Genomic DNA, 24,559 nt, shown 5'->3' with positions numbered 1-24,559 from the left:
ACAGTGAAAGAAGTCTTAACCTTAGTGCATTCTGACATGAGGCTAGTTGTGCTCACAAGCCAGTGTTGCCAGAACTTTATATATCTCATAATCCCAACAGACCACTTTATTAACTCCATAAAGTGCCTAGCTTTATGAGCTAAGACAAAATAACATGTCTAAAAGCACTGGTAAATATGAGGACATGGCAACACTGCAAGACAGCGCTCTCTATAGCAACCTCCTGAGCATGAGCAAAACACAGCACATCTATCAGCAGTAGTTTAGATCAAATCAACGGACAAAAAGAGTCTTTAGCCAAAAATTGGCAGATACCAAATGGCTAAATTCCTATTCACTCCCACAGGATGCCAAAATGCATGTAACACCTTGGCGTGAACAGGCACCATCATGTCATTCCAAACCAATAATATTTTTAGCATATTTTTCTGTCCCTCCACTGAAAGTTAAGGTAACCAAAACTTAAAGCCTCCAAAAAAAAAGCATAAAAGCAACATAAAACCAATCCATATAAATGTAGTAGTTTACTCCCAGTCTTGAGGATATACGATCGCTTTATATGATGAACTGATTTCATTTAGACTTTATTTTATATTCACATATAAGCGCACATACATAGAGCAAATCACTTATGGATGAACATGGAAGCTTGTGTGTGTCATGCACTAGAATAAATCTCATTGGTTCACGCACATTTACGTTTACCATATGTCATGTGCTGTATACAGTATTGGGTAAAGTTACTTTTAAAAGTAATGCATTACAATATTGAGTTATATTGAGTAACTCAATATTGTAATATGTAAAAAGTAACTATGTTACTTTTTATGTAAAATAATAGGTTACTTTACTTTTGCGTTACTTTTTTAAATCTGGGCAGGGCTTGCTTGTTTGTTTTTAATATAAAAAGTTCTATTTTTGGCAAATGTAAAAGGCTTTTCACACCAAAAGCCTCAGGCTTTGAGAAAAGTAAATTCACATCAGTACAGTAGACAGCAGAAGAAAAAATGTCAACTCTTCAGTAATAAAAAAAAAAGGAAAATAAATGTTAGATTATCTTAAATAATTTTTGCTTATTAGTATGGTTAAATTTTATCATCGATAGTCTGCAGCAAAGACATTGGTTAATAAAATGGGATTACATGCATAAAGAATATTTGTATTATTTAACATATTTAATTATTGCAGGTTTGCATCATATTCTGAGTTGAATTTCACTGTTTATATTCATTTTGAGGAATCCTGAATCTGTTTTCAGTGAGTGAGATGAATTAATGCATGTTCACATTTATTCTAGAACTAACATCTTACTCCCGATTTCTCTCAACATGGGGACAGGAAAGCTTTTAATCAATAAATAGGGGGGAAAAGTTACTAGTTACTTTACTAGTTACTAGTAATGCGTTACCCCCAACACTGGCTCTATCTCTCTCTCTCTCTCTCTCTCTCTCTCTCTATATATATATATGTAAATAAGAGCCTAAATTAAATTCATTCATCAGCGATATAAAGTGTTTATCTTTTCATAAGACTTGAATTAAGATGCCTTTATTACCTTTCTGGAGCTTCTAAGTTTTGCTTACCTTGAGTTCCAATGGAGGAACAGAAACCTGTCAGGTTACATTAAAATCTCTTCATTTGTATTTCGTAAATTAACCCTAAGATGTACGGGTTTGAAAAAACATAAAGGTGAGTAAAAGATAGCAGAATTTTTATTTTTGAGGTGAATTGTCTTGATTTTATCAAGAAATAAACTATTATTGGATAATGGTGAATCTGGAAATCATACAGAAGCACACATACTGTACTGACTCTGTACATCTGCGCTGCTTAAAGCATAAATACATTCACTATAGCATCCCTGTGCCATCTGTATTGACGCTAGCTCCTTACAGAGCATGGTTTCTGCTAAGCAAAAGGAATAGAGGCAGATTGTCTTGATTAGGCAGTAGTTCAAACACACACGTCTGGCCAGTGTCAGCATGGACTCTGATTGGTGGGAACTCCCACTGCTCACAATCAGCCCTCCAGAGATTCACAGCTATATCAGCACCTTGGAGTCAGCGGGTCCAAAAACATCAACGCTGACTATGACAGCATCACTGTATTGCTCTATTGTTACCTATGTACTGTACGTCGTGCCGTAGGACACACTCAGTTAATCTGCGGAATCAAGTGAGGCTGTTTTAGGTTGGTGGTCCTTATTGATCCAAATCAAAAGAGCCACCCCTAAGTGTCTGTTTGGCTCCTAGGTAAAAATCTGATTGTTTAGAAAAGTAACAGCACACCTTCAGAGTTCCTAACCAAAACACTGACATCTCCCATGCTTTTAGACGCTGCGAGCGAGTAAGTTGCCCCAACTTCCAGCAATGCCAGACCATGCCGTTGCGCATCACGTACTACCAACTGAGCTTCCAGACCAACATCGTCATCCCAGCTCAGATCTTCCGCATCGGACCCTCGCCCGCCTACTCGGGCGACAACATCATCATCAGCATCCCGCGCGGAAACGAGGAAGGCTACTTCAGCACGCGGAAGCTCAACAGCTTCACGGGGGCCGTGTATCTGCACCGGCAGGTGCGGGAGCCACGGGACTTCCTCATCGACGTGGAAATGAAGCTGCTGCGTCAAGGAACTTTCACAACTTTCCTGGCCCGCATCTACGTGTTCATCACAGCAAACTCCATGTGATATTACGCTCGCCTTTGATTCCGCATGGTGCTAAACTCTTCAAGCTCACGCCTTGAAGTTGTTTGTCATCTGGCAGATCTTTAGGCTTCTGTTTGCCTAACGGATTTTGCTCAGAGAGACTTTGATGGGACTCTCCCACTGGGATCCAACCGCTTGTTTTGAGTAGAGTGAGAACAAACAGGATGGAGTACAGAGACTGACAGAAACATTTGGCTTTTAAAAGTCCTAGTTTTTCCTCTTCAAAGTATTGAAAGTACTCTACACCAGATGCTATTTATACTGTACCAGTTTATCTTGATTGCCTGAAACTGCTTTTTATAGCACTTCATTACTTTTCTAACAACACTATGTTTCTCCTCGGGGGTTGGCGGAATAGCTGAGGTAGAGTTACACATTTGTAATAGCTGTCACAATTCCTCCATGGGCCGTTGAAGTACTGTGCCATTTAAACGTTGACTTATTTCACCGCTCGTTCGAAACAACTGACAACTGTATCCGTGATCATTCCTGTGAGTACCTCAGTTCAGAGCACACCAGCCTGCCAAAGAGAACATTGTGTGATCATGTCTGTAATCATTGTGTTAAACATAACAGGTGTATGATTGTTATTATTATTTCTAATGTTTGTTTCAAAAGCGCTCCTTTCGTAGCTCTTGGTGCTAATATACCGTTTTGGAGACGTTTGACACGCATACATGAAGAGTGTGTAAGCTCCAAAGCAGCACTGAGAATGTTTTCATTGTCACATGTCACGTATGTACTGGACCTGCTTTGATGTATTACTGTCTTGAAAATCCATCTCAGGGTAAAAGCATAAAATCATCTCGATATACTCTCACGCACAGCATATCTGAAATCATAACACAATTCTACTCATTACAGAGAAATTATTAAAACATCATTAAAATTCACAACCAAATGCATCAGTATGATACTGCAGTACATATTATCTGCCTTAGTGGATTCAATTCTTCAATAAAGCAACATCAATCCTTTTCTTAGTATCTTAGTGATTACTTGAGATGTTTGTCACTTCATTTGTTTGGTTTGTTTGATTATTTTATTAAAAGTTAAAGATCGCCTCCTAGTGGTGAAAAGAGGAACTATAGCTTGTAGCCTGAGGCTCCTTTTGCTTTCAGCATGTTGCATTAGCTATAAACCACCATTAAATTTTATGATCATATAACTGCGCTAGTAATGAAATTTTATTGTACTATCAAATGCATTTCACGTCAACATGAAATCAAAATCGACCCTATTTTTGTTCTTAATCCATGTTCCTCCTGGTCTTTTTGTGAACACGTTTTCAGTGCATGTTATTAAAAAGAAAAAATGCTTGTAATCTTTGATCAAAAAGCAATTAGTTGCTCTTCCTCTGAAAGGACTTTTCTTTGGCGGCTTTTGAGAATTGTAATCTATTGCTTATGGAAGCCTGTTTCTGCCACAGAATAAAAAATGGCTAAAAAGGTAAATTCTGTACATCTCACAATTCTGACTTTTTTCTTGCAATTCTGAGTAAAAAGACAATTGTGACTTTTTTCTCACAACTGTAAGTTTATATCTTACAATGTGAGTTTTTCTCGCAATTCTGAGTAAAAAGGTAATTGTGAAATTTTTTTTATCTCATAATTCTGACTTTTTTTTCTTACAGTTGTGAATTTATATCTCACAATTCTGATTTTCTTTCTCACAATTGTGTTTATATTTCACACTTCAGACTTTTCCTCACAATTATGAGTTTATATCTCACAGTTCTGACTTTTTTTCTCACAATTGTGAGTTTATATCTTACAATTCTGACTTTTTTCTCACAATTGTGCGTTAATATCTTACAAGTCTGACTTTTTCTCCTCACAATTCTGAGTAAAAAGATAATAGCAACTTTTTAACTCACAATTCTGGCTTTTTTTCTCACAACTGTTTATATCTCTCAATTCAGACTTTTTTCCTCACAATTCTGACTTTTTTCTCACAGTTGTGAGTTTATATCTTACAAGTCTGACTTTTTTCCTCACAATTCTGAGTAAAAGGTAATTGCGACTTTTTATCTCACAATTCTGACTTCTCGCAATTCTGCCTTTTTTCTTACAGTTCTAACTTCATCTCACAATTGACTTTTTTGCCACAATTCTAACCTTTTTCTCACAATTGTGAGTTCATAACTCACAATTGACTTTTTCTTGCTATTCTTAGTAAAAAAAGAAAAAGGTTTATAATCTCACAATTTTGACTTTTTTTATAATCTCACAATTTTGACTTTTTTCACAATTCTGACTTTTTTCTTACAATTGTGAGTTTGACTCACAAGTCTGACTTTTTTCTCACAATTGCGAGTTTATATCTCATAAGTCTGACGTGAGTTTATAACTCACAATTGACTTTTTCTTGCAATTCTTAAAAAAAAAGGTAAGTGTAACTTTCTCACAATTCTCACTTTTTTTACTCACAGTTGTGAGTTTATATCTCATAAGTCTGACTTTTTTTCTCGCAATTCTGAGCAAAAAGATAATTGCAACTTTTTAACTCACAATTCTGACTTTTTTCTCACAATTGCGAGTTTATATCTCACAATTCTGACAACTTCTTTATTTAAATTTATGAATTTATATCGCACAATTTAGTTTCTATCTTGCAATCTTACCAAAAATGTCAGGATTGTGAGAAAAAAAAAACTTAGTCTGGTGTTCAAACAAATAACTAAACAAATTTTGTCATTGTTTTAGCAAATTCTCATACAGTTTGATTCCATTCTGGTATAAGCCCCTTTGCACAAAAAAATTCAAATATCAATGGATGAAAACTACCACCCTCCATATTTTCTAATGTCCTGTTTCACTCAGAAATTCTTCATATTACAGACGTAAAATGAATTGCAAGCTCATTTCATCTTCAGGAAACTGCCTCAAGACCAAAAACAACTCTGTATTATGTGTTGGCATTTATATTGGAAAGGTGGGCTGTTTTTGGCTTTCGAAACAGCCTGGAGAGTCGAGGTGCTATGCTCTTTACTCCTCTCATTGTGCTTTCCATCGCAATTCTCATCAGACCTCAGCGCTATCGTTTTCTGTCGCACCCTGGAGGCCGCTCAACCCTGCCTTTCATTGTGTAGGTATCGGAAAAGGGCGTGCATTGTTCAAAGCCGGCAGCATGGTCGTGTATGTAGTACATCCCTACAGATAACCTCTGGCTGCTATCAGCTAAGTGGGATGAATGATACGATTCGTCAGCTCAACAGCATACCGTAAATCATACTTAAACTAGCCTGTTTAAAAAAACACCAATCAGGAAGTATGCGTGTTGTAATTGCTGTCGAGAGCATATTTATACCTTAAACTCACTGACATGTCTTATTAAACAGAACGGCTTTAATAAAAGTGACTAAATATCAAAACAACTACAATAGGATTCATATATCACTTTGACAGTAATGTGGCCATAGATCACTTACGGAGCAGTTGCAACAAGTTCCATTTGATAATGTCACACGGGTGGCCCCTGTCTTCCCTGTCGACAGTCATGGCTCAAACACTTCCGCCCATTGAGATGCCATCCTACACACACTTAGGAGTGTGCTGCTTCTTACAGATTATCGTCTTCCCTCTTCATGCTTATCATTGAGGCTAAATATACATTATTGTGTTTTTGGGAAGCAAATGTTCAGCCCAAGGAGGGGAAGCCACTGAGAGACACATTGGCTATTCCTATGATAAAGATGCTCACAGGAAGTTATGAACCTTGTGATAATATTCGCGCAGAGTTTTGATTCACTTACACTGTCACTGATTTCATTTTGGCCGAAAAACAGGCTTTACACAGTGGCCGTAAAAAGTATTTAGAAATGTTTTTAAATGTATGTAAAGCAGTGTTAGTTTTGTATATTTAGAATTAGATTTTTTATGTATAGTTTTAATTTTAACTTTATTTTTTATTTGCATTTGTCATTTCTATAGTTCAAAATATATATATATATATATATATATATATATATATTACTATATATATATTACTATATATATTACTATATATTACTATATGTTTATTTTATTCAAGTTTTAGTTTGAGTTCAGTTTTAGTGTTTATTACCTTTTTTAGTGCTTCAGCCTAAATTTATTTTAGGTAGTTGTGACATTTTTTTTTCAGCTTTATTTCAATTATTTATTTATTTATTTATTTATTTATTTAGCTCAAATGCACACGTTTAGTTCATCAGATTTTGTCTGTGGTTTGATATATTTATATTTTAAAACCCATATGTTTTGTAGGAAATAGTTCAGGAAATGGTCAGCATTTTTGAATGAATTGTTTAAGTGAATGAATCAATGATTCAGTCATTGTTACAGTTCTCTCTGTTTGTTTTCTTGGTTTCTCCCATTGTCTCCCCCCGTCGATCTGTCTGATTTGGTTTAGTCCTTGTTAGCGTCATCTGGTTCACCTGTCTTTGTAATTAGCACACCCTTTATAAATCTGTCTTTGTCATTAGTTCCTTGTCGGTCTTTATTGTTGGTTTATTGTTTCTACGTGTGTGGATATTCCTGCCTGTTCCTGCTTGTGCTACCTGAAGATTATATTAAATATTGTTGCTTGTTATCTCGTCTCTCGTCTCGTTCCGTCCAGCACGCAGCTACTACGTAACAGAAAGACCGACCGACTACAGTTTACCCGGCGTTATTCCCCTACGTTTATTTTCCGTCTTTGTCTCAGTGTTTTGTTTTTGATTTTTACCCCCATGGATCCCACTGTTCTCCTCATCATCATGAAGCAGGGGGAACGCTCTCTTGAGGACCACACCCGTGATTACATCTTCCTGGCAGAACACTCCCACTTCCCGGATAGCAGCCTTTGCACTTTCTACCGTGCAGGACTGAACACCACCACTAAGGGGCTGCTATCCGGGGAGGGTCCTCGAGAGAGCCTGCCGGACTACATCGAGTGGGTGCTGGCGTCCTGTGGATCGTCATGGACTATTGACTTCGTCAAGGAGGACGTCAGTCCCACTCCAGACCCAGAACCCAGCCAACCATCACCCCGACAAGCGGAGTTGGAGCCCGAGCCCACCGCAGATAAAGAGCCAGAGCCAAGAGCGACAGAGCCAGAGCCTGACACGTCTGACCAGGTGCGAGAGCCGGACACTACATCCGCGAAGGTGGAGTGCTGCGTGGAGCAAGAGAGGGCTATGGAGAGCCCTGCCCACTGCACCACCGCTGGGGGTGAGCTTGAGCAAAACTCTGGGGACTTAATTGATTTTTCTATGGAAGTTCTAGAAAATGACTCTGGGGACTTAATAGACTTCTTCTCTGAAGTATCCATCTGTTCTGATCTACCTGTCTGTATGGAATTCCCACCCACCCTCCCTCTTCTGCCTATGTCAACGTATGTTTGCTCACCGCTGTCCCCTGACAGCCCCTCTGCTCACCCTCAGCCCACCACCTGTGCAGTGGGCTCGCCGCGGGTCTGCCAGCTTCCATCGGCGTCAGGGCTGGAGGATCCCTCAGCTCCGCCTCCAGCCTCAGAGTCCAGAACTCCGCCTCGGCCCTCCGACCCTGCGGCTCCACCACGGCTCTCAGCTCCCTCGTCTCCACTGTCGCCCGTCGGTCCACCAGCTCCACCGGGCTCCCTCGTCCCTCCGGCTCCGCCTTGGTCGGTCGTCGTCCCGCCATCGCCTCGGGACTCCACTCCTCCGGCTTTGCCTCGTCGCTCCATCCCACCGGCTCTGTTGGGCTCCTCCCTCCCTCCGGCACAGCCTCCATCCTCTGTCACTCCGGCTCCGCCGTGGACCTCCGGATCTCCGCCTACGCCTCGGTTGCCAGAGCCTAGGGCTTCGCCTTGGCCCTCCGGATCCTCGGTGTCGCCCAGGATCTTCGGCTCTTCGTCTCCGCCTCGGGCTCCTCCGCCAGCTGCTCCGCCTCTGTCGGTCGGCCCCATGGAGTCGTCAGCCCTTCTTCCACCATGGCTCCTCTCTCCATCGGCTCCACCGTGGGTCATCATGGCTCCGTTCTGGGTCATACTAGGTTCCTCCTGCTCCGGGTCCCTCCTGTTTCCTCCCTGGCTCCTCCCACCTTCGTCGCCCCCTTGGACTCTGTTGACTCTGGTTTTTGTCCCCCTTCCGGGGTTCCGTCCTCCGCCGAAGCCTCCTCCCCCATGGACTCTGGTTTTTCTGTTCTTTTTTTTCGCCTCCTAATCTGTTTTGTTTTGTTTTCTACGGCGCGAGGACGCGCCTATTCGGAGGGGGGCGTAATGTTACAGTTCTCTCTGTTTGTTTTCTTGGTTTCTCCCATTGTCTCCCCCCGTCGATCTGTCTGATTTGGTTTAGTCCTTGTTAGCGTCATCTGGTTCACCTGTCTTTGTAATTAGCACACCCTTTATAAATCTGTCTTTGTCATTAGTTCCTTGTCGGTCTTTATTGTTGGTTTATTGTTTCTACGTGTGTGGATATTCCTGCCTGTTCCTGCTTGTGCTACCTGAAGATTATATTAAATATTGTTGCTTGTTATCTCGTCTCTCGTCTCGTTCCGTCCAGCACGCAGCTACTACGTAACAGTCATAAAGTCACTTATTTTATTTTTAAATGTATAGCGTTTTCAAATAAATCAAGTCAATTTAATGACTCATTTATAAATACGGTAATTTATTTATTTCACTAAATAAACCAGAGACTGAGTTTGGAAGAGCATAATTCTATTATTTCTGCCATGTATGTGACCCTGGACAACAAAACCAGTCATAAGGCTAATTTTTTTTTAAATTGAGATTTATACACCTGAAAGCTGAATTAATAAGCTTTCCATCGATGTATGGTTTGTTAAGATACGACAATATTTGGCAGACTATTTGAATTTGAATATCTGGAATCCGAAAAAAAAAAAAAATATTGAGAAAATTGCCTTTAAAGCTGTCCAAATGAAGTTCTTAGCAATGCATATTAATAATCAAAAACTAAGTTTTGATATATTTATGGTAGGAAATTTACAAAATATCTTCATGGAACATGATCTTTACTTAATATCCTAAAAAATCACTAAATTTTGACCCATACAATGTATTTTTGCCAGTTGCTACAAATATACCTGTGCTACTTAAAGACAGGTTTTATGGTCCAGGGTCACATATTTACATAACAGTAGTATAATAATACGCTATTCCGAATTCAGAATAAACTAAACAGAATAAATTGACTTGTAACACTCATAAAGTCATTTGTCTCCACCTACTGGTAGCTATAATGATGCAAAAAGAGTCATAAATCCCCACCGTATCATTAAGGTAAACTGACAGTCTGTTTTTTTTTTTTTTATTACATTTTGATACTGATCTAAAGCCAATAAAAAAAAAGGTTGACAGTCTGTCTGGAACGCATAATCACAGACAAGACAAATTATGCAAACAGTGAAAAGTCCTAGTGCTGCACAGCATTATAAAAGTAAAACCTTTAGCCTACTTAAATGCTTTGCTTCTCTAAAATTGTAGAACTGTCAGCCCCAAGATTTGATATAATCAATTTTGATGGCCACTAAAAACGAACATACGTCAAATCTTCCTTTGACTGTTATGTAAAATGCATAACTGAGATCTGCAAGTGCTGTCGTGCTTGTGCCAAAAATGCAAGTTAATTACTGAAGTGGCTCATTTACTGTGCTATTCCAATGCCCTTCAGCAGCATCTGCTTTGATTCTTTGATGCCAATCAAGTGAAATTTACATCTTTAATCTGCGTGGCTTCAGCTTCACAATTTAGTTCTTTTCACCCTTGAAGCTTATGCTGTTCTTCATCCTTGCCTCCAATCAATGAAACTAGTAAACCATCTAAGCTCAGTCAATAAGAACCTAAAGAGGTAGTAATTAAATGAAATTGAATTGCACAAAGGCGGTTTCTGTGTAAGAGTGTGTAGGAAGCTGGTACTCACATCGGGCCACCCTTTAATCCAAAACGGGTATCTGAAGATAAAAGGCGGGATCATTACCTGTGCGTGGTGAGCTGGGTCAAATCGAAGGCTTTCATCAGTGCCTGGTCACTCCAGATTGATACTAATGTTGTACTTCAAACGCCTTGGAGTTCCACATCGGTTCCCCTCAGATGACCTTCCCATGCTCCTCAGGTCAGCATTAAAGCATGGTTCTTAACTGCTTTGGCTGTTGGCAGTGACATCGACAGGCTGTCTGGCCGACTAACATCAGAACAACGGTGTCACTATCTGTTTATGTCCGCTTTCATCAATCAGTCTGCGTGGTGTTGATGAAAGAAACATGCCGAATGTTGGAATCCAACAAACAAATATACAAACCCAACAAAAACATATCTTTTTTTGAGAAATGTTGTGACTTCTAAATGCCATAGCGAGACAGAGTTTTGTTTGTTTGTTTTGTTTAATTTAGTTACTAAATTAAAGGTTTTTGAGCAAATCAGTTTCACTTCCCTGGTGAAAAAAACAGCATATGCTGGTAGGTATGTTTTGATGCTGGGATGCGGGTTAGGTAGGTTTTGATGCTGGTTTAAGCTGATCCTTTGCTGGTTTATGCTGGTCCTTTGCTGGTTCATGCTGGTCCTTGACCAACAACATGACCAGCAAAAACCAGCAAAGGACCAGCTTAAACCAGCTAAGGACCAGCTTAAACCAGCATCAAAACCTACCTACCAGCATATGCTGTTTTTTTCACCAGGGTTAGACTATAGAGGGTTTGGACTATTACGATTCGGTAAGTTAAAAAAACGTGTGGAAGTTGCTAAATTAAGGACTTAGTAAGCAGGAAAGGGCACAATATTTTGACAAACTAAAGTTAGATACATACGAGCAGTATTAATTAAGATATTAATCTAATATTTCACCTACCTGAACGGAAATAATGAGAACAAACACGAATGTTGTCAATATTCGTGTCTTGGATGTCCTGGTTCAGTTTGGCCAAACACATCCTTAGACAGTTTTTTGCACTGTTCTCCTTGATTTGTTAAAAAAAATCTATAAAGTCTAATGTTTTTGTGTGTTTAAAGAGCGTAGAAGAGTCTTAGCATTTGACGTCGAATAATTGTAGCCAAATTACTTTTGTTCGTTTTAAATATCCTGTGCATAAAGGTTGATTTTTTATATCATGAGATATTGACCAAATGTATTACACAACAAGAAAACCTAGTGTTCATATAGCTACAATAAACTTTATAACCTGTTGAAAACGTAATGTGATTATTAATTTACTGCCTCAGATACGGCCGTTTTAATGATGGAAAAAACACATACCTCCATTATTTGTTCACAAAAAACCTTGTTGCCTCCATTTGAGCATGATTCTCAGAAATGTTTAAGTGCAAGTGTCTGGTCATATATAAACCCTTACGAAAAAGAAGTTTATTCAAGTGTGCTATAGGAAAGTATACTTTCAGTCTACTTTTTATGTACTTCTCAGAAATGTGCATTATATACTTATCAGAAATATCCTTAAAATAACATTTAAGTATATTTGACTTATACTTAGAAAAAGTCTAAATATATTTGAGCTATACTTGTGCTATCCGTGTTTTCACTGTTATACATGAGAGATGCTATTACAGATCTTCTGTACAGAATTTCCAAAACACAAGTGAAGAAGAAATAAAAACAGATGCTTCCACACTTTAAAAAATGCAAATACATATTTTCCAATTTACGAAACATTTTGAGTCTCAAATACTAAAAAATGCTATTTTCTTGCAACTATATAAAACTCTTGTCAGACCAACAAAATTACGCAAATGTTGTTAAACTAGTTAAACACAGTTGTCTGAGCAAAGAATTTTATATTGTTGAAATTTTAAGGCTTTGTAAGTTCCCAGCATGCATTGCAGCATGAATAAATTATCCAGTTACTGTTATACGATTATTGTTTTGCTGTTTGCTGACTTCATTTAAACTGTTTTGTTGTTGTTTTGTCATTATTGTTAGTTATTTGTTGTACTGTGACGTAAAGATCTCATCTTTTTAATAGTTGCTGATTGTCACCGTTCTTGAGGGTTGTGAATCTAGTTTTGAGGCCTAGATACTTTTGCTTACTTATATCCATTTCTTGGACATCTTAATCTTGTAAAATGCTTTACAAACAAACACAAAGTTATCTACATATTAGACTAAACTATTCATAATGTTTTGTATGTTTAGATATTCATATAACAAAATATACACAAATTAATACCTAAAAAGGGATGTATTAATATACTTGAAATATGATTTAAAGTTCACGTAAAAAAAAAAAAAAAAAACTTCAGTATACTTGTAGTATAAAACTACTAAACTAGCAGTTTACTGAAACTATACTTCAAAGTGCACTAAAAATGTATTTAAAAAAGTATTTAATTAGTAAACTATTAGTATACCTATAAGTTCACTTTTAGTACACTTGCAGTACAAACTAAAAACATAGATGTAAACTAGTTGTGTACTCAAAGTTTACTACTGTTATACTTAAAAGTATGCTTTTATATACTAGAAAGTGGGCCAATTTAGTCCCAAGGAGTATTAAAATAGTACACTTAAAAGTATACTACTAGTACGCGGATATCTGTATACTTACTACATAAAGTATACTTAAAAATAGACTTGAACATTACTTAAGTATACTTAACAAAATAAACTTGAAGAATACTTCTTTTTGGTAAAGGAAGCTAAGTGACGACGCATTGTTTAATTATTGGGAAAAAAACCTTTCCCGCTTTTTCTCCCCCCTTCTAGCACTTTGGAGTGAAGTGGGATTTTTTACTTATCAAAACTCTGCCTCGGCAGAAAAAAGGTTGGGAAACACTGGTCTATAGAACTCCACATTTTTCCGGGTCCAACCAATGAGTACAGCCCACAACATAACTATAATTGACCATTTTCAGCAGCAGTAATCAGCAAAATATGCGAGTTTTGTTCGGTCAGTGGCATTGTTTACGTTCAGTGCCACCAATATGGCTGATTAATGAGGCGTTGTGAAAACACTCTATATCGCTAAATGTATCCACCTTATTTTTCTGGTAAGAGCAGGCGTACGCATTTTTATACATTTTCTGTCTGCTTCCAGTGTCATTCTGTTTTGCTGCTTGCAAACTGGTGTGTATTACGATATTTGAATATAGCCTATTATCTTAAATATGAACACACTGGTTTGTATCACAAGCAGTTTTACAGTTTTCTGCACTGTCCTATTCTTCTGGTTATTTCCCTACGGCAGCTAATGAACCAGAGGCAAGGTTGCAAGGTTTTCACAACAAAACCCGCGCAATTGCTACTCAAAACGCATTTTAGAGGGGGTCCCTACGGTTAAAAAAACAAAAAAAACAAACAAAAAAAAGCATTCCGGCGGGTAAAATGAGTTTTTTGGATGGGTTCTCCTGGTAAAATGTGCATTCCAGGGGCTTAATATGACGTTATTAAGGTCACTTTAACCCTCTGTGTTAAAGTAGCCCAATTCAACATGTTAAAGTTGCCCAATTCCGCTGGAAAACCACAGACTTGGCAACACTGACACCGGAGGTCTCACACATTCACAGAAAACAGATTACATTCACATTAAGAAACAAGGTGGATCAGCAGTTAAATTCAGAATATCATGCTGACAGTACACTTCTTATTCCTTATAGGGCTAAGTAAGAAATAAAAATAATTAAAAGTTTAACAAATATTTAGAGACATACTAATACTCTTGTTTAGTTTCTGAATGAATGAGGATTGTGAAGGAATCGTTTGAGTAAATGGTTCATGCACTCATATAACTTTAGGCACTTGTTGCCACCTGCTGGCATGATGATATAGAATCACTCAAAATTCCCCACCAATAACTTCCTTTTCCTGTGTTACAATACACTTTGTCACTCAAAATATAAACAGTTTAAAAAAAATAATAATAATTAAAACAACTGACAGTCTGATAGACTGACAGTCTATCTCGAATGTACAAACACAGACAAGTGAAAATAATGTATTTAATATTTCACTAGTCGTCTAATGTAGAAATTGTTATAAGCAGGATGAAAATGAATCTGGATTCCTGCACTATTAGAAATCATAAATTCCACAGTTTTTGTTCCTTGTGGGTTTTAAAGATGCTTTTAAATCTGTCTACCATTTGCAAAATTAGTGTGAAAAACACTGAAAAGGTTCACTGGTTTTGTCAAAAACAGTAGATCAGTCAAATTCATGTTATTGTTACGTTATGCTGCTGGCATCGAGAATGTGACTTCAGTGTGTTTGTGTGTCTTTGTGCATATGCATAACTGTGGATGTGTGAGAGTGTGGAGCATGTCACCACACTGCGTAACATGCAGTCTAGATGGTTATCAGTAGGTGTCTTTGATAACTCAAGTGGTCAGCACCTTAGGGGCTGGTGCATGTTAATGCTCATTCTGCTCAGAAAAGCTTCCGGCAGAAACTTGGCCAGAAAATACACTAAAACATACATTTAAACTCTTTATATGTACAGTTTCTGTACATTTCAGTGTTCTGTAGACAGCCATAATTAAATGATTTAAACACATTTTTCTTTGTTTTGAAATAAAAAAAATTAAAAATGACAAGATGTCCTACACTTTGTTGTTGATTTTTCTATATCCACTGTGACAGAATTATAATAATGCTCAGATCATAAAGACAGACGGATTTGCTTTAAAGGCCAGTATGTTCATTTAATTACTATCCTGTGGCTGGTAAAGGAATGTTCACTTGCACAACACACTTGCGTAACCTGTTTTAGTGTCAGCCCATCAAATACTATATGCTCACATTTTCCATTCCAGCATGAGCAAAAACACAGTGCCTGTATGAAAACACCAGCGAGCACAGAGTTCAAACCTTTGACCTACTGTGGGGTGTCAATATCTTCTAGGATCAAAAATTGTAATAAAAACAAAGATATAGTGTCTGCTCTTGGTCAATTTGGCTGTTTTGTCTATCTAGTGAGCTTTTACAGTTTCAGTCTTTAGCATAACAACACCGGTAAACCCTATGCGTGAGAATAATCCATTTGTTTGTTGTTATGTTTTAATTAAACAGGCATAATCTGTTTATCTTCTTCACAAAACATTCATTTGTCACACAATATATCTTTCAAGCATACCTTTTTGTTTTGCAATAATTCATAATAATTCATCTGAAATACAGCTACAGTTAAGTCTTGTTGTGTCAGATACAAACAGTAAGTCATTGCTCCCATTTGATTTTTATCTCTTTGTAATAGGTATAATTACACCGATTTCAGTAGTGAAATATTATTCTTGGAGAGGGCCACAGTGGAGAGAAAAAAATCCCCCTAATTTACACATGTCTTTTTTCTTTCATTTTTTTCTGTTTATAGATACAAGATGGTATTCTGACTGGAAACCTAGAAACCTATTACACAATGAAAACATTTGCAGTGAGCCATATTAAATAAAAAAAAGACTCACTCAAGACACTACATGTAGAACATCCTAAAGATGAAATCAGAGAACTGAAGAGTAGATTGTACATGTATACACATTTTATACACTTAGATGTAAGAGAAGGCTGGGAAAAAAGTTTATTTATTTATTTATTTATTTATTTATTATGCATTTTATATATTTTTAATGTTTTTTTTTATAAATGAATTTTATGAATATTTTTATTTTTTTAAACAGCATACATAATAGTGATTGTAATATATATTATTATATGCATATTTCATTATAAAAAAAACACATGGTTGCTAATTAAGCCAAATTAAAGTTGTAATTTAATAAATGTTGGATTGCACTCATAAATTTGAATTCCCCATAATTAAACAAAATATTTGTTACAATATAATAATTTAAGGTACAGAGTTAAAAAAAAAAAAGATTGTTTACTTATCTAACTGTCTTTCTTGTCATGCTCTAACAGAAACATGTGGGACACAGTTAAATATTACATTTTTGGTAATTAAAATTTGTTTAACATTACTTGTGTAGACCAAAAGTATACAGTATTGTACAAACTGTGGTGAGGTGTGAATGACAGTAATGACTGTTGTGTGGTCTACAGGAGAGCGAGGGGCAATTTGAGAGGAATTTGCTCATGAGGAAACACATCAATAAATCTCCTTTATTCTGGAATCAAATCTCAGGCAATTCATTTACCCAGTGCGGAAGTGCAACCCTTCTGAGATTATTTGTAAATTGGAGCAGGATTGAGGCATAGGCAGTGTGAAATTGTTATTGTAACACGCCTATACGGGCAGATTTTCCTTATCTATTCTATCCAGCTGGCGTGTAGGTGTCATGAGTAACACACATTTATGCATCACAGATATTCTGCAACCCGTCCCTTGACTCCTTTCACCTGTCAAAATAAAGCGAGAAAGATGTTTACAGACATCCATCCAAGACAGGTGACACACCGTACAGAACACTTTACATCAGGAATAAAAACTGACAAGAATGATAGCATAAGTCATTTCAAAAAATAATTTTAAGCTAGCTCCACCTTAAGGCACAATATATAAAAAATTTTTTATGAAAATATCCAAAAAACACTAGAACAGTATTATATATTTTGCTGACTTGTGTACTTATATTATCCCAAATATTTCCAAAAATGTTTAATACGTCTTTAACACATTAGCTCATCCATGGACATGATTTCTGCCCGAGTCCCAACGGATTGCATCGGCTGTGGGGATGAAGATAACAACTCCCATGATTTCACACTCAATTATGGCCTCATCAAACTACGCCTTTGTTTCTCGTTTGTTTTAAATATGCACCCTCTAGTGGCGAAAACTTACATATTGTGCCTTTAAGTACATTCAGGCGTAAACTGACTCACCCTGCTTCCCAGTGTTCATACTATACATCCTAAATAGTATGTGAGATTACAGTAAGTGTGTCCCAAAGCATAGTATGTTGAAAAGAGTACTACTATTTCAGGTCGATTTTTGAATTGTGTATTAGTGCACGATCTAATGGCTAATATTGCCCACAATCCATTGCGCTTTGCCGAAGGATTCGGTCCAGAACTACAAACACCAATAAAATGTCTTAAAGGAGAATTCCACTTCCAAAACAACAATTTACAAATAATGTACACACCCTCTTGTCATCCAAGATGTTTATGTCTTTCTTTTTTCAGTCGTAAAGAAATTATGTTTTTTGAGGAAAACATTTCAGGATTTTTCTTCATATAATGGACTGATATGGTGCCCCAAGTTTGAACTTTCAAAAATGCAGTTTAAATGCGATTGTAAACGATCCCAGCCAAGGATGAAGGGTCTTATCTAGCAAAACGATCGATACAATACAATTTAAATACTTTTTAATCTCAAACACTTATCTTGACTTACTCTCCCTGAACTCTGTGTATTCTAGCTCAAGACAGTTAGGGTATGTCGAAAAACTCAGACCGTATTTTCTCCCTCAACTTCAAAATGGTCCTATATCGCAGTTTTACCTTTTTTGTTAAGGGTGTTTGATCTTCTTTGCATGTTCACTTTGCAAAGACTGTGTCGGTACTTCTGCCGCGATACAGGATGATTTTGAAATGATTTTTTAAGGTGAGGGAGAAAATACGGTCTGAGTTTTTCGACATACCCTAACTGTCTTGATCCAGAATACACAGAGTTCAGGGAGAGTAAAACAACACCAGCGTTTAAGATTAAAAAATATTTAAATTGTATTTTTTTAAATGAAATAAATGTTCGTTTCGCTAGATAAGACCCTTATTCCTCAGCTGGGATCATTTACAACCGCATTTGGGATCGTTTGAAGCCGCATTTAAACTGCATTTTGGAAGTTCAAAATCGGGGCACCATACCAGTCCATTATATGGAGAAAATTCCTGAAATGTTTTCCGCAAAAAACACAATTTCTTTAAGACTGAAGAAAGAAAGACATAAACATCTTGGATGACAAGGGGGTGAGTACATTATCTGTAAATTGTTGTTCTGGAAGTGGACTTCTCCATTAACAACTACAAACACAGACGGACAAGACAGAGCAGTATTTTTCTGGTATGAAACAAAGTCTTAAATGTGGCATTTTTAATGTTTTTTTTTTTTAAGAAATTCAAACAATAAATACCGTTCTGTGGTTCTTTAATGTGTCGTGACAGATCGCTGTAGCGCCTCATTTCAAGCAGCAGGTGAACCGATCATCTTCTCATATTTCCAAGTCAAAGCACGCAATAAACTTTGCAATGGTGGATTCGGCATTGTGATTGGTCAGATCTCTTGTCAATCAATCTCCTGCGAAGAGTTAATTGACTGTTATAACTGTAAAGTCAAGTTAAACATGCATAAACCAAAGAGCTCTTTTGATAGTTTTGGCTAAATGTCTTCCTGGAGGTCTGAATCTGAGTTATTCCGCAAAAGACTTGGAAGTAATCCACATAGCTGTATCCCTGCTTTAGTTAATGAATCCAGCTACATCTTGGTGGTCCACATCAGTTCCTCACCTGATCTTGATCCCACAGGTCAGTGCATCAGTTCAGAGAGTACGGTTCAGAGATGAGGCTTCAGTGGGGCCTAATATAGCTTAACATTCTGCTGGTGTACTGAAGGCTTGTCATTTAATCAGCCATTGGGTGGGCTTTGATTCATCATCTCTGGACCTGTGAGATCAAGCATTCATTATAGCTGTTTTTGTCTTTTATCATCTCATCTTTTAATATATCTTCTGATGGATGAGTTACTTTGATTTCCATGCACATGTACACTCTTATCTTTTTGTTTATTTTCTATGAATAATTTAATAACTTTTTAGAATTAAAATAAGGGAAAAATGATAACATCACAGCTGTCTCTCTGAAAACCTGTATGTCTAAAAAAAAGCACTGGGGGAGGACCTCATATTTTTTATTTGAATGACTAAAATAACTGACCTATGAATTAATTTTACCATCAGGTCAATCAGTTAAATATGTTTTGCTATAATATTTTTTGCACAAGTAGGCACCATGAGAGTAGGAAAAAATAACAATAACAGCGGAACATTACTACTTTCATACTCAAAATGAATGATAAGAGCTTTACGGAATGCGTCTCAAAAAGTTTTCCGACAGCAAATCATCTCAGCAATTTTCCTTTCGTATCTAATGTTTTTCTACGCACAAAGACTCTCGTGAATAATGATTGTTTTTCCATGTTTCATGGATCTTCATTATACCCACATTCCATTCTGTTCTCTCAACTATTCCATCTTTAATTAGGTAAGAAAAACAGTTTCTCACTTAGATCTTAAAGCTGAAAGCATCCTTGAGTAAATGCATTATAACTTACCATTATAGCACATATTTATTTTGTCTGAATTGTTGGGGTGAAATAATTGCAGTGAAATATGCATAAAATGCACTAATATGTCCTATTTTAAATAGTCACAAAGCTTTTAAGACATAAAACAACTGTGTTCCCCCCCTCATAGTCACAACACAACCGAATAATAATGATGAAGAGTGCTTCACTGGCTTCAAAGATCTCTTTTTAATACAAGGCCTAATGTATTTTTACCACTTTGGGAAATGAGTGTCATTTAACTTCTTTACATTAGGGACATAGTTAGACAAATAAAAATATTCTTTGTTGGGTTCAGTAATTATGATTTATTTATGTGCAATTCATAATACAGAGCCATTGTGCTATTGGCTCAGTTAAAAAATGCTTAGGTATTTAGAACCGATTTCTTTATCTAAAGTAGACAGTATGGAAAAGACCAACAAAAGCCTTTCGGCTTTTACTTTTTAATATGTTTGGCTTGATTGCGTTTTATTAATGAGCTTGTGCTAAGCACAATGCCCAAGAGTAACTAAGAAGGGCTTTTATATTGCAGAAGTGATGCAAACAGCTTCAGCATGGCTTCTTTTGATCCCTATTCAGTCAAATAATTGTTAAGTATGAAGCATGAACTATAAAGGTGTGTTGATTGGGACGTTGTCCAAGCTAAATAAATTCAAGAGCTTATTTATATCATCACAGACTCATCCATTTAAATCTGTCACACAAATATTAATGTAAACATTGTGTCAGCACTCTCTACATTGAGTAATAGATGGTTTGTTCTTTCAGCTTGTGGCGTGAAACAAAAAAAATGATAGTTAATGTTTTATATTCGCAATGTCAAGGAGAGAAGAGAAGTGTCTTATCAGCTATGTTTAGAAAACTTTATTTGCAGTCCGAGAGCTCTGAAATTGATTTACTTCATCTTTGAGCATCCCTCACAGTCAAATCCATGAGTAACAATCCCTACTGTTTTATAAAACACGTGACCTCTGATCCCTACCCATGCGATTGCTCATTAAATATTTTATTATCGTATCTGTAAGCAGTGCATCCACGCATCAGCATATCTGTATGTGAATCAGGCATTGATTTATGGACAAACACAGCCGTGGCAGAACTCATAAACAAACAGTGGCATGCTTGTTTGTGTTCTCCATGCTATAATGAAAATGTTTTCAGCCATAAAGTGTCAGATTGATTGATGGGTGGGTGTATATTCATATGCCGTGTGCTACCCCGAAACTGTGCGATAAGATTTGTTTGTTAGAATGATGGGTAGAAACGCTGTTGTTCCCGGTGACTTCATACTGTTCAGTAATCACACTTTGCTTTAGTTCTCTAAAATAAAATAAAATAAAATAATTTAAAAAATACTGTATATGAAATTTATTAAAAATGATCTATAAATCAGAATAATAAAAAGTGTTATATTTCTGGAAAATAAAGGGATTCATTGTCTCCTGCAATGTAGTATGTTTAGGTCTGTATATGACAGAGCGATGCTGCACTCTTTGCCACTAGAGGGAGCTCCACTAATACCAAGAGCACCAAGAGAAGCGGTCAAAGCCAGATGCAGCCCTACTTGTCCCTGTGTGAACATCAAGTTTGAGAGATTAGATCACTGTATCACCTCAAATAAAAGCAGGTGAGGTCACTCAAATTACCAGTCCGTTATAATCAGCATAATACTGCAATCTTATGTAGCCAGTGGTTTAAGTAGACGAAGCACACAGCTTGTACTATCAAACAAACCATGTTGTCGTTCTGAAGTGACACTTTCAATTAGTTTTTACACAGTTGACAGTTGTTCCTAATGTTTTTATTACAAATTCATTTAAAATGTATCTCACAGTAATACTGTATTCAAAGGGTATCTTATGTTTGGGCAATTTGAGCGTTTACTTATGTTTTTAACACAAGTAAACAAGGAAAAACCTTTTTGCGCGTGCGTTTAACAAAAGCGCGGCAATATTTGCCGCCTGTTTGTTTCTGTAAATATGAGCAGTTTTAGAAAAAAAAAACACTTTTCACTTCTTTTTTTTTTCAGTGTCCAACAGTGAATAATTGTGTCATTTTTGTGATTTTCTTGCTTGAAAGTCATTTTCACCACGTCAAGTTACTGTTTACTGTGTTTGTGGTGGAAATTATACAAACAAATCATTTTTGTTTGAGGCCTGGTTTCACAGACAGGGCTTAGACAGGATTAGGCCATAGTTCAATTAGTACATTTAGGTCATTTTTATAAACCTGCCTGGTGTGTATCTTGAAACGAAAAAAAAGGCACTGACATGTTTTAACCCTCTATAGTACCGTGTTGCCTCCAGGCAACACAGCCTATTTTTTGTTTTTTTGTTTTTTAATAAAATGAGCCACCCATTTAATGAATCAATGCTATCTTAGTAAAGAAGTCAAATACTAACAAATGAAATTGCAAAAAAGTGGTCACATGACCCATAGGGGTCTATTTTGCTCCCTCTTTCAGGACATGTGCACTTCACATGACTCCATATTTTGTCCAGAGAAAGGTGCAGTTTTCATCAATTTTCATTCATATAATTGCCAACAAAAAATCTGAATCACCTTCACTGATTAGTAAAGAAGTATTTTCAAAAACTTTTCATAATATATCATCAAATATATCATAGGAAATTACAAAAAACTGCATGTTGCCTCAAGGCAACATTGTACCATAATGGAATCACATATGGCCATACCAGGCATATAGCATAGCATACATGTATATGATATTTGTAAGAAAAAAAGTTAGAATTATCTAACTGTATTTGAATTTTTGCATGATATTGTAATGCATTTATAAGAATCGTAATTCATATACAATATCTGCATATATTCTGTGCTTCCTCAGCTTTCACAAGAAGTGAGGAGTCATTAGTGAGGAAGGAGATTTTACATGCATGTGCTTGTGTATGTATGTGCATGCTTGTAAGGAAAAGTTATATATTAGCATAAGGTTATAATAATTTTATTTTTTTTACTTTGAAACAACACTAATTATAATGTTTTGGTATGATAACAGATATGATAGTTTGGTTATACTTGTGATCCGCAATGGTACAGTGTTGCCTGAAAGCAACATGCGGGTATGAAATCTTACTTTTTGTTAAATATGAGATGTGTAAAACATCAAAAGTGTGATAAATCTATTTGTTCAAATGTTTGATTAAAGAAACTGGTGCTTTAAATAAATTGATTAATTTTTTCTGCATGAAAATATCAAATGTTTAATTTTGTCCATTGTGGTACAATGTTGCCTTGAGGCAACAAACTTAAATAAAAAAATGAAAAAATTATAAAAATATTTATTGATATTGTTATAGTGTCCAACTTTAAGCAGGAAAAACATCACAAATAATTTTTTCCTCATTGATATCATATTGCGTACCATAGAGGATTAAGTCCATTTTTTTTTTTTTTTTTTTTTTAATCTGAAACAGCTTTGACTTACATTTTGGTCTGGGACTAGGCTGAAGCCTTGTCTGTGAAACTGAGGATGAATATATGTAATATTTTAACACTTTTTGCATAATTTGGCAAGAGTGCAGCTAAAAAGGCACTAAAACAGTTTTGGTAAAACTTTTTTTTTCTATTAGAGGCAAAAATGCTGATTTTGTGGGAAATTAATATCACAATAAATGCGGAAATGATTTGCATTTATTTCAGTCTTTGTTGAGATGAACAGATAACAGCAAAAAGAAAAATAAAATGATATTTGTTGATTTTATTTAAAAAAAACAACTGAGGCATAAGTGTCAAAAGTATTAGAAACACAGACTCCTCCTTTTCTTGTAAATGCATGAGCAAAGTTGTGTGTGACGCTTAGGCTCATCTTTTCAGATCTCTGTGGGAAAGGTCGGAAGTTGGAGGACGTCCCCTGAGAGCAGTGGTTTTTGTTATTTTCCGTAAATTGGGTTGTTCCCAGGAAGTGGTGTTCCAAAGCAGGCCATGGAAAATACACCACCTGTTAGGAGTGGTACCACTGAAATCACACAGGACGATGTCCAGGCACTGACCTGCCAGTGGGCTATTTTTGGATGTCAGTGGCACTACTGAGGTCAAGAATTAGTTTTTGTGTGTGTGTATGTATAGCTTTTTTTTTTTTTTTTTTTTAGAATTGCAAAATATAGATCACTACTATAATGATAATGGACTTTTTTTCTGTCTTCCTGCTCTGAGGAGTTCTGATTATTATAAGTTTATTCCGCATAACTGAATCACACCACCTGAATGACTGGAGTTGCATTGTTTCAGCTGTGCCGCTGTCTCAGCTCAGAAAACTCAGGGAACGTGGCTACATGAGACTGTGCCTCTTGCATTTGGTCTTTGCAACTGCCCTTATGTCTTGTGCAATCTCTGGCATTGTGGAGCTGTGCACCCTCCCTATCGGTCTGATCTGTTCGCTTTGAGGCCTCCGATAAGGGAAAGGGTGATTCTCATCTCGCCCAGTCAATGGCCTGCAGTGCCTGAGTACAAACACTTTCATTCATGCTCTCTTATCTCCTCTTAAAGGCCTGAGATGTTGTGAGACACAGGGACTGTGTTCTTTGTTGGATGTGTGGGACAGTTTGGTTTTGCGTCTTTGAGTTATCATTGTACTCACTTGTATAGAACTGATGTAATGTGTTGATGTCATTTGTCAGCACACA

At 36.7% G+C, this 24,559-nt stretch overlaps 2 protein-coding genes across 2 annotated transcripts in view; both read left to right on the top strand.

Annotated features, from left to right (window-relative positions):
- fbln2 (fibulin 2) overlaps positions 1-3,686 on the top strand; it is a 70,464-nt gene extending 66,778 nt beyond the window's left edge. The window contains 1 exon segment of the mRNA XM_051123097.1: positions 2,334-3,686. Coding sequence (XP_050979054.1) covers positions 2,334-2,691 — 358 coding nt within the window. The 3' untranslated portion in view covers positions 2,692-3,686.
- A 17,795-nt stretch (positions 3,687-21,481) lies between these two features.
- barx1 (BARX homeobox 1) overlaps positions 21,482-24,559 on the top strand; it is a 90,684-nt gene continuing 87,606 nt past the window's right edge. Inside the window, exon 1 of the mRNA XM_051123439.1 lies at positions 21,482-21,540. The gene's annotated coding sequence lies outside the window, so the exon portion shown is untranslated. The remainder of the gene's footprint in view (positions 21,541-24,559) is intronic.

This window comes from Labeo rohita, chromosome 11, assembly GCF_022985175.1.
Source record: "Labeo rohita strain BAU-BD-2019 chromosome 11, IGBB_LRoh.1.0, whole genome shotgun sequence".
In the NCBI taxonomy this organism is placed as follows: domain Eukaryota; kingdom Metazoa; phylum Chordata; class Actinopteri; order Cypriniformes; family Cyprinidae; genus Labeo; species Labeo rohita.
Note: the sequence above shows the minus strand (reverse complement) of the source record. Positions and strands in the feature narration are given on the sequence as shown.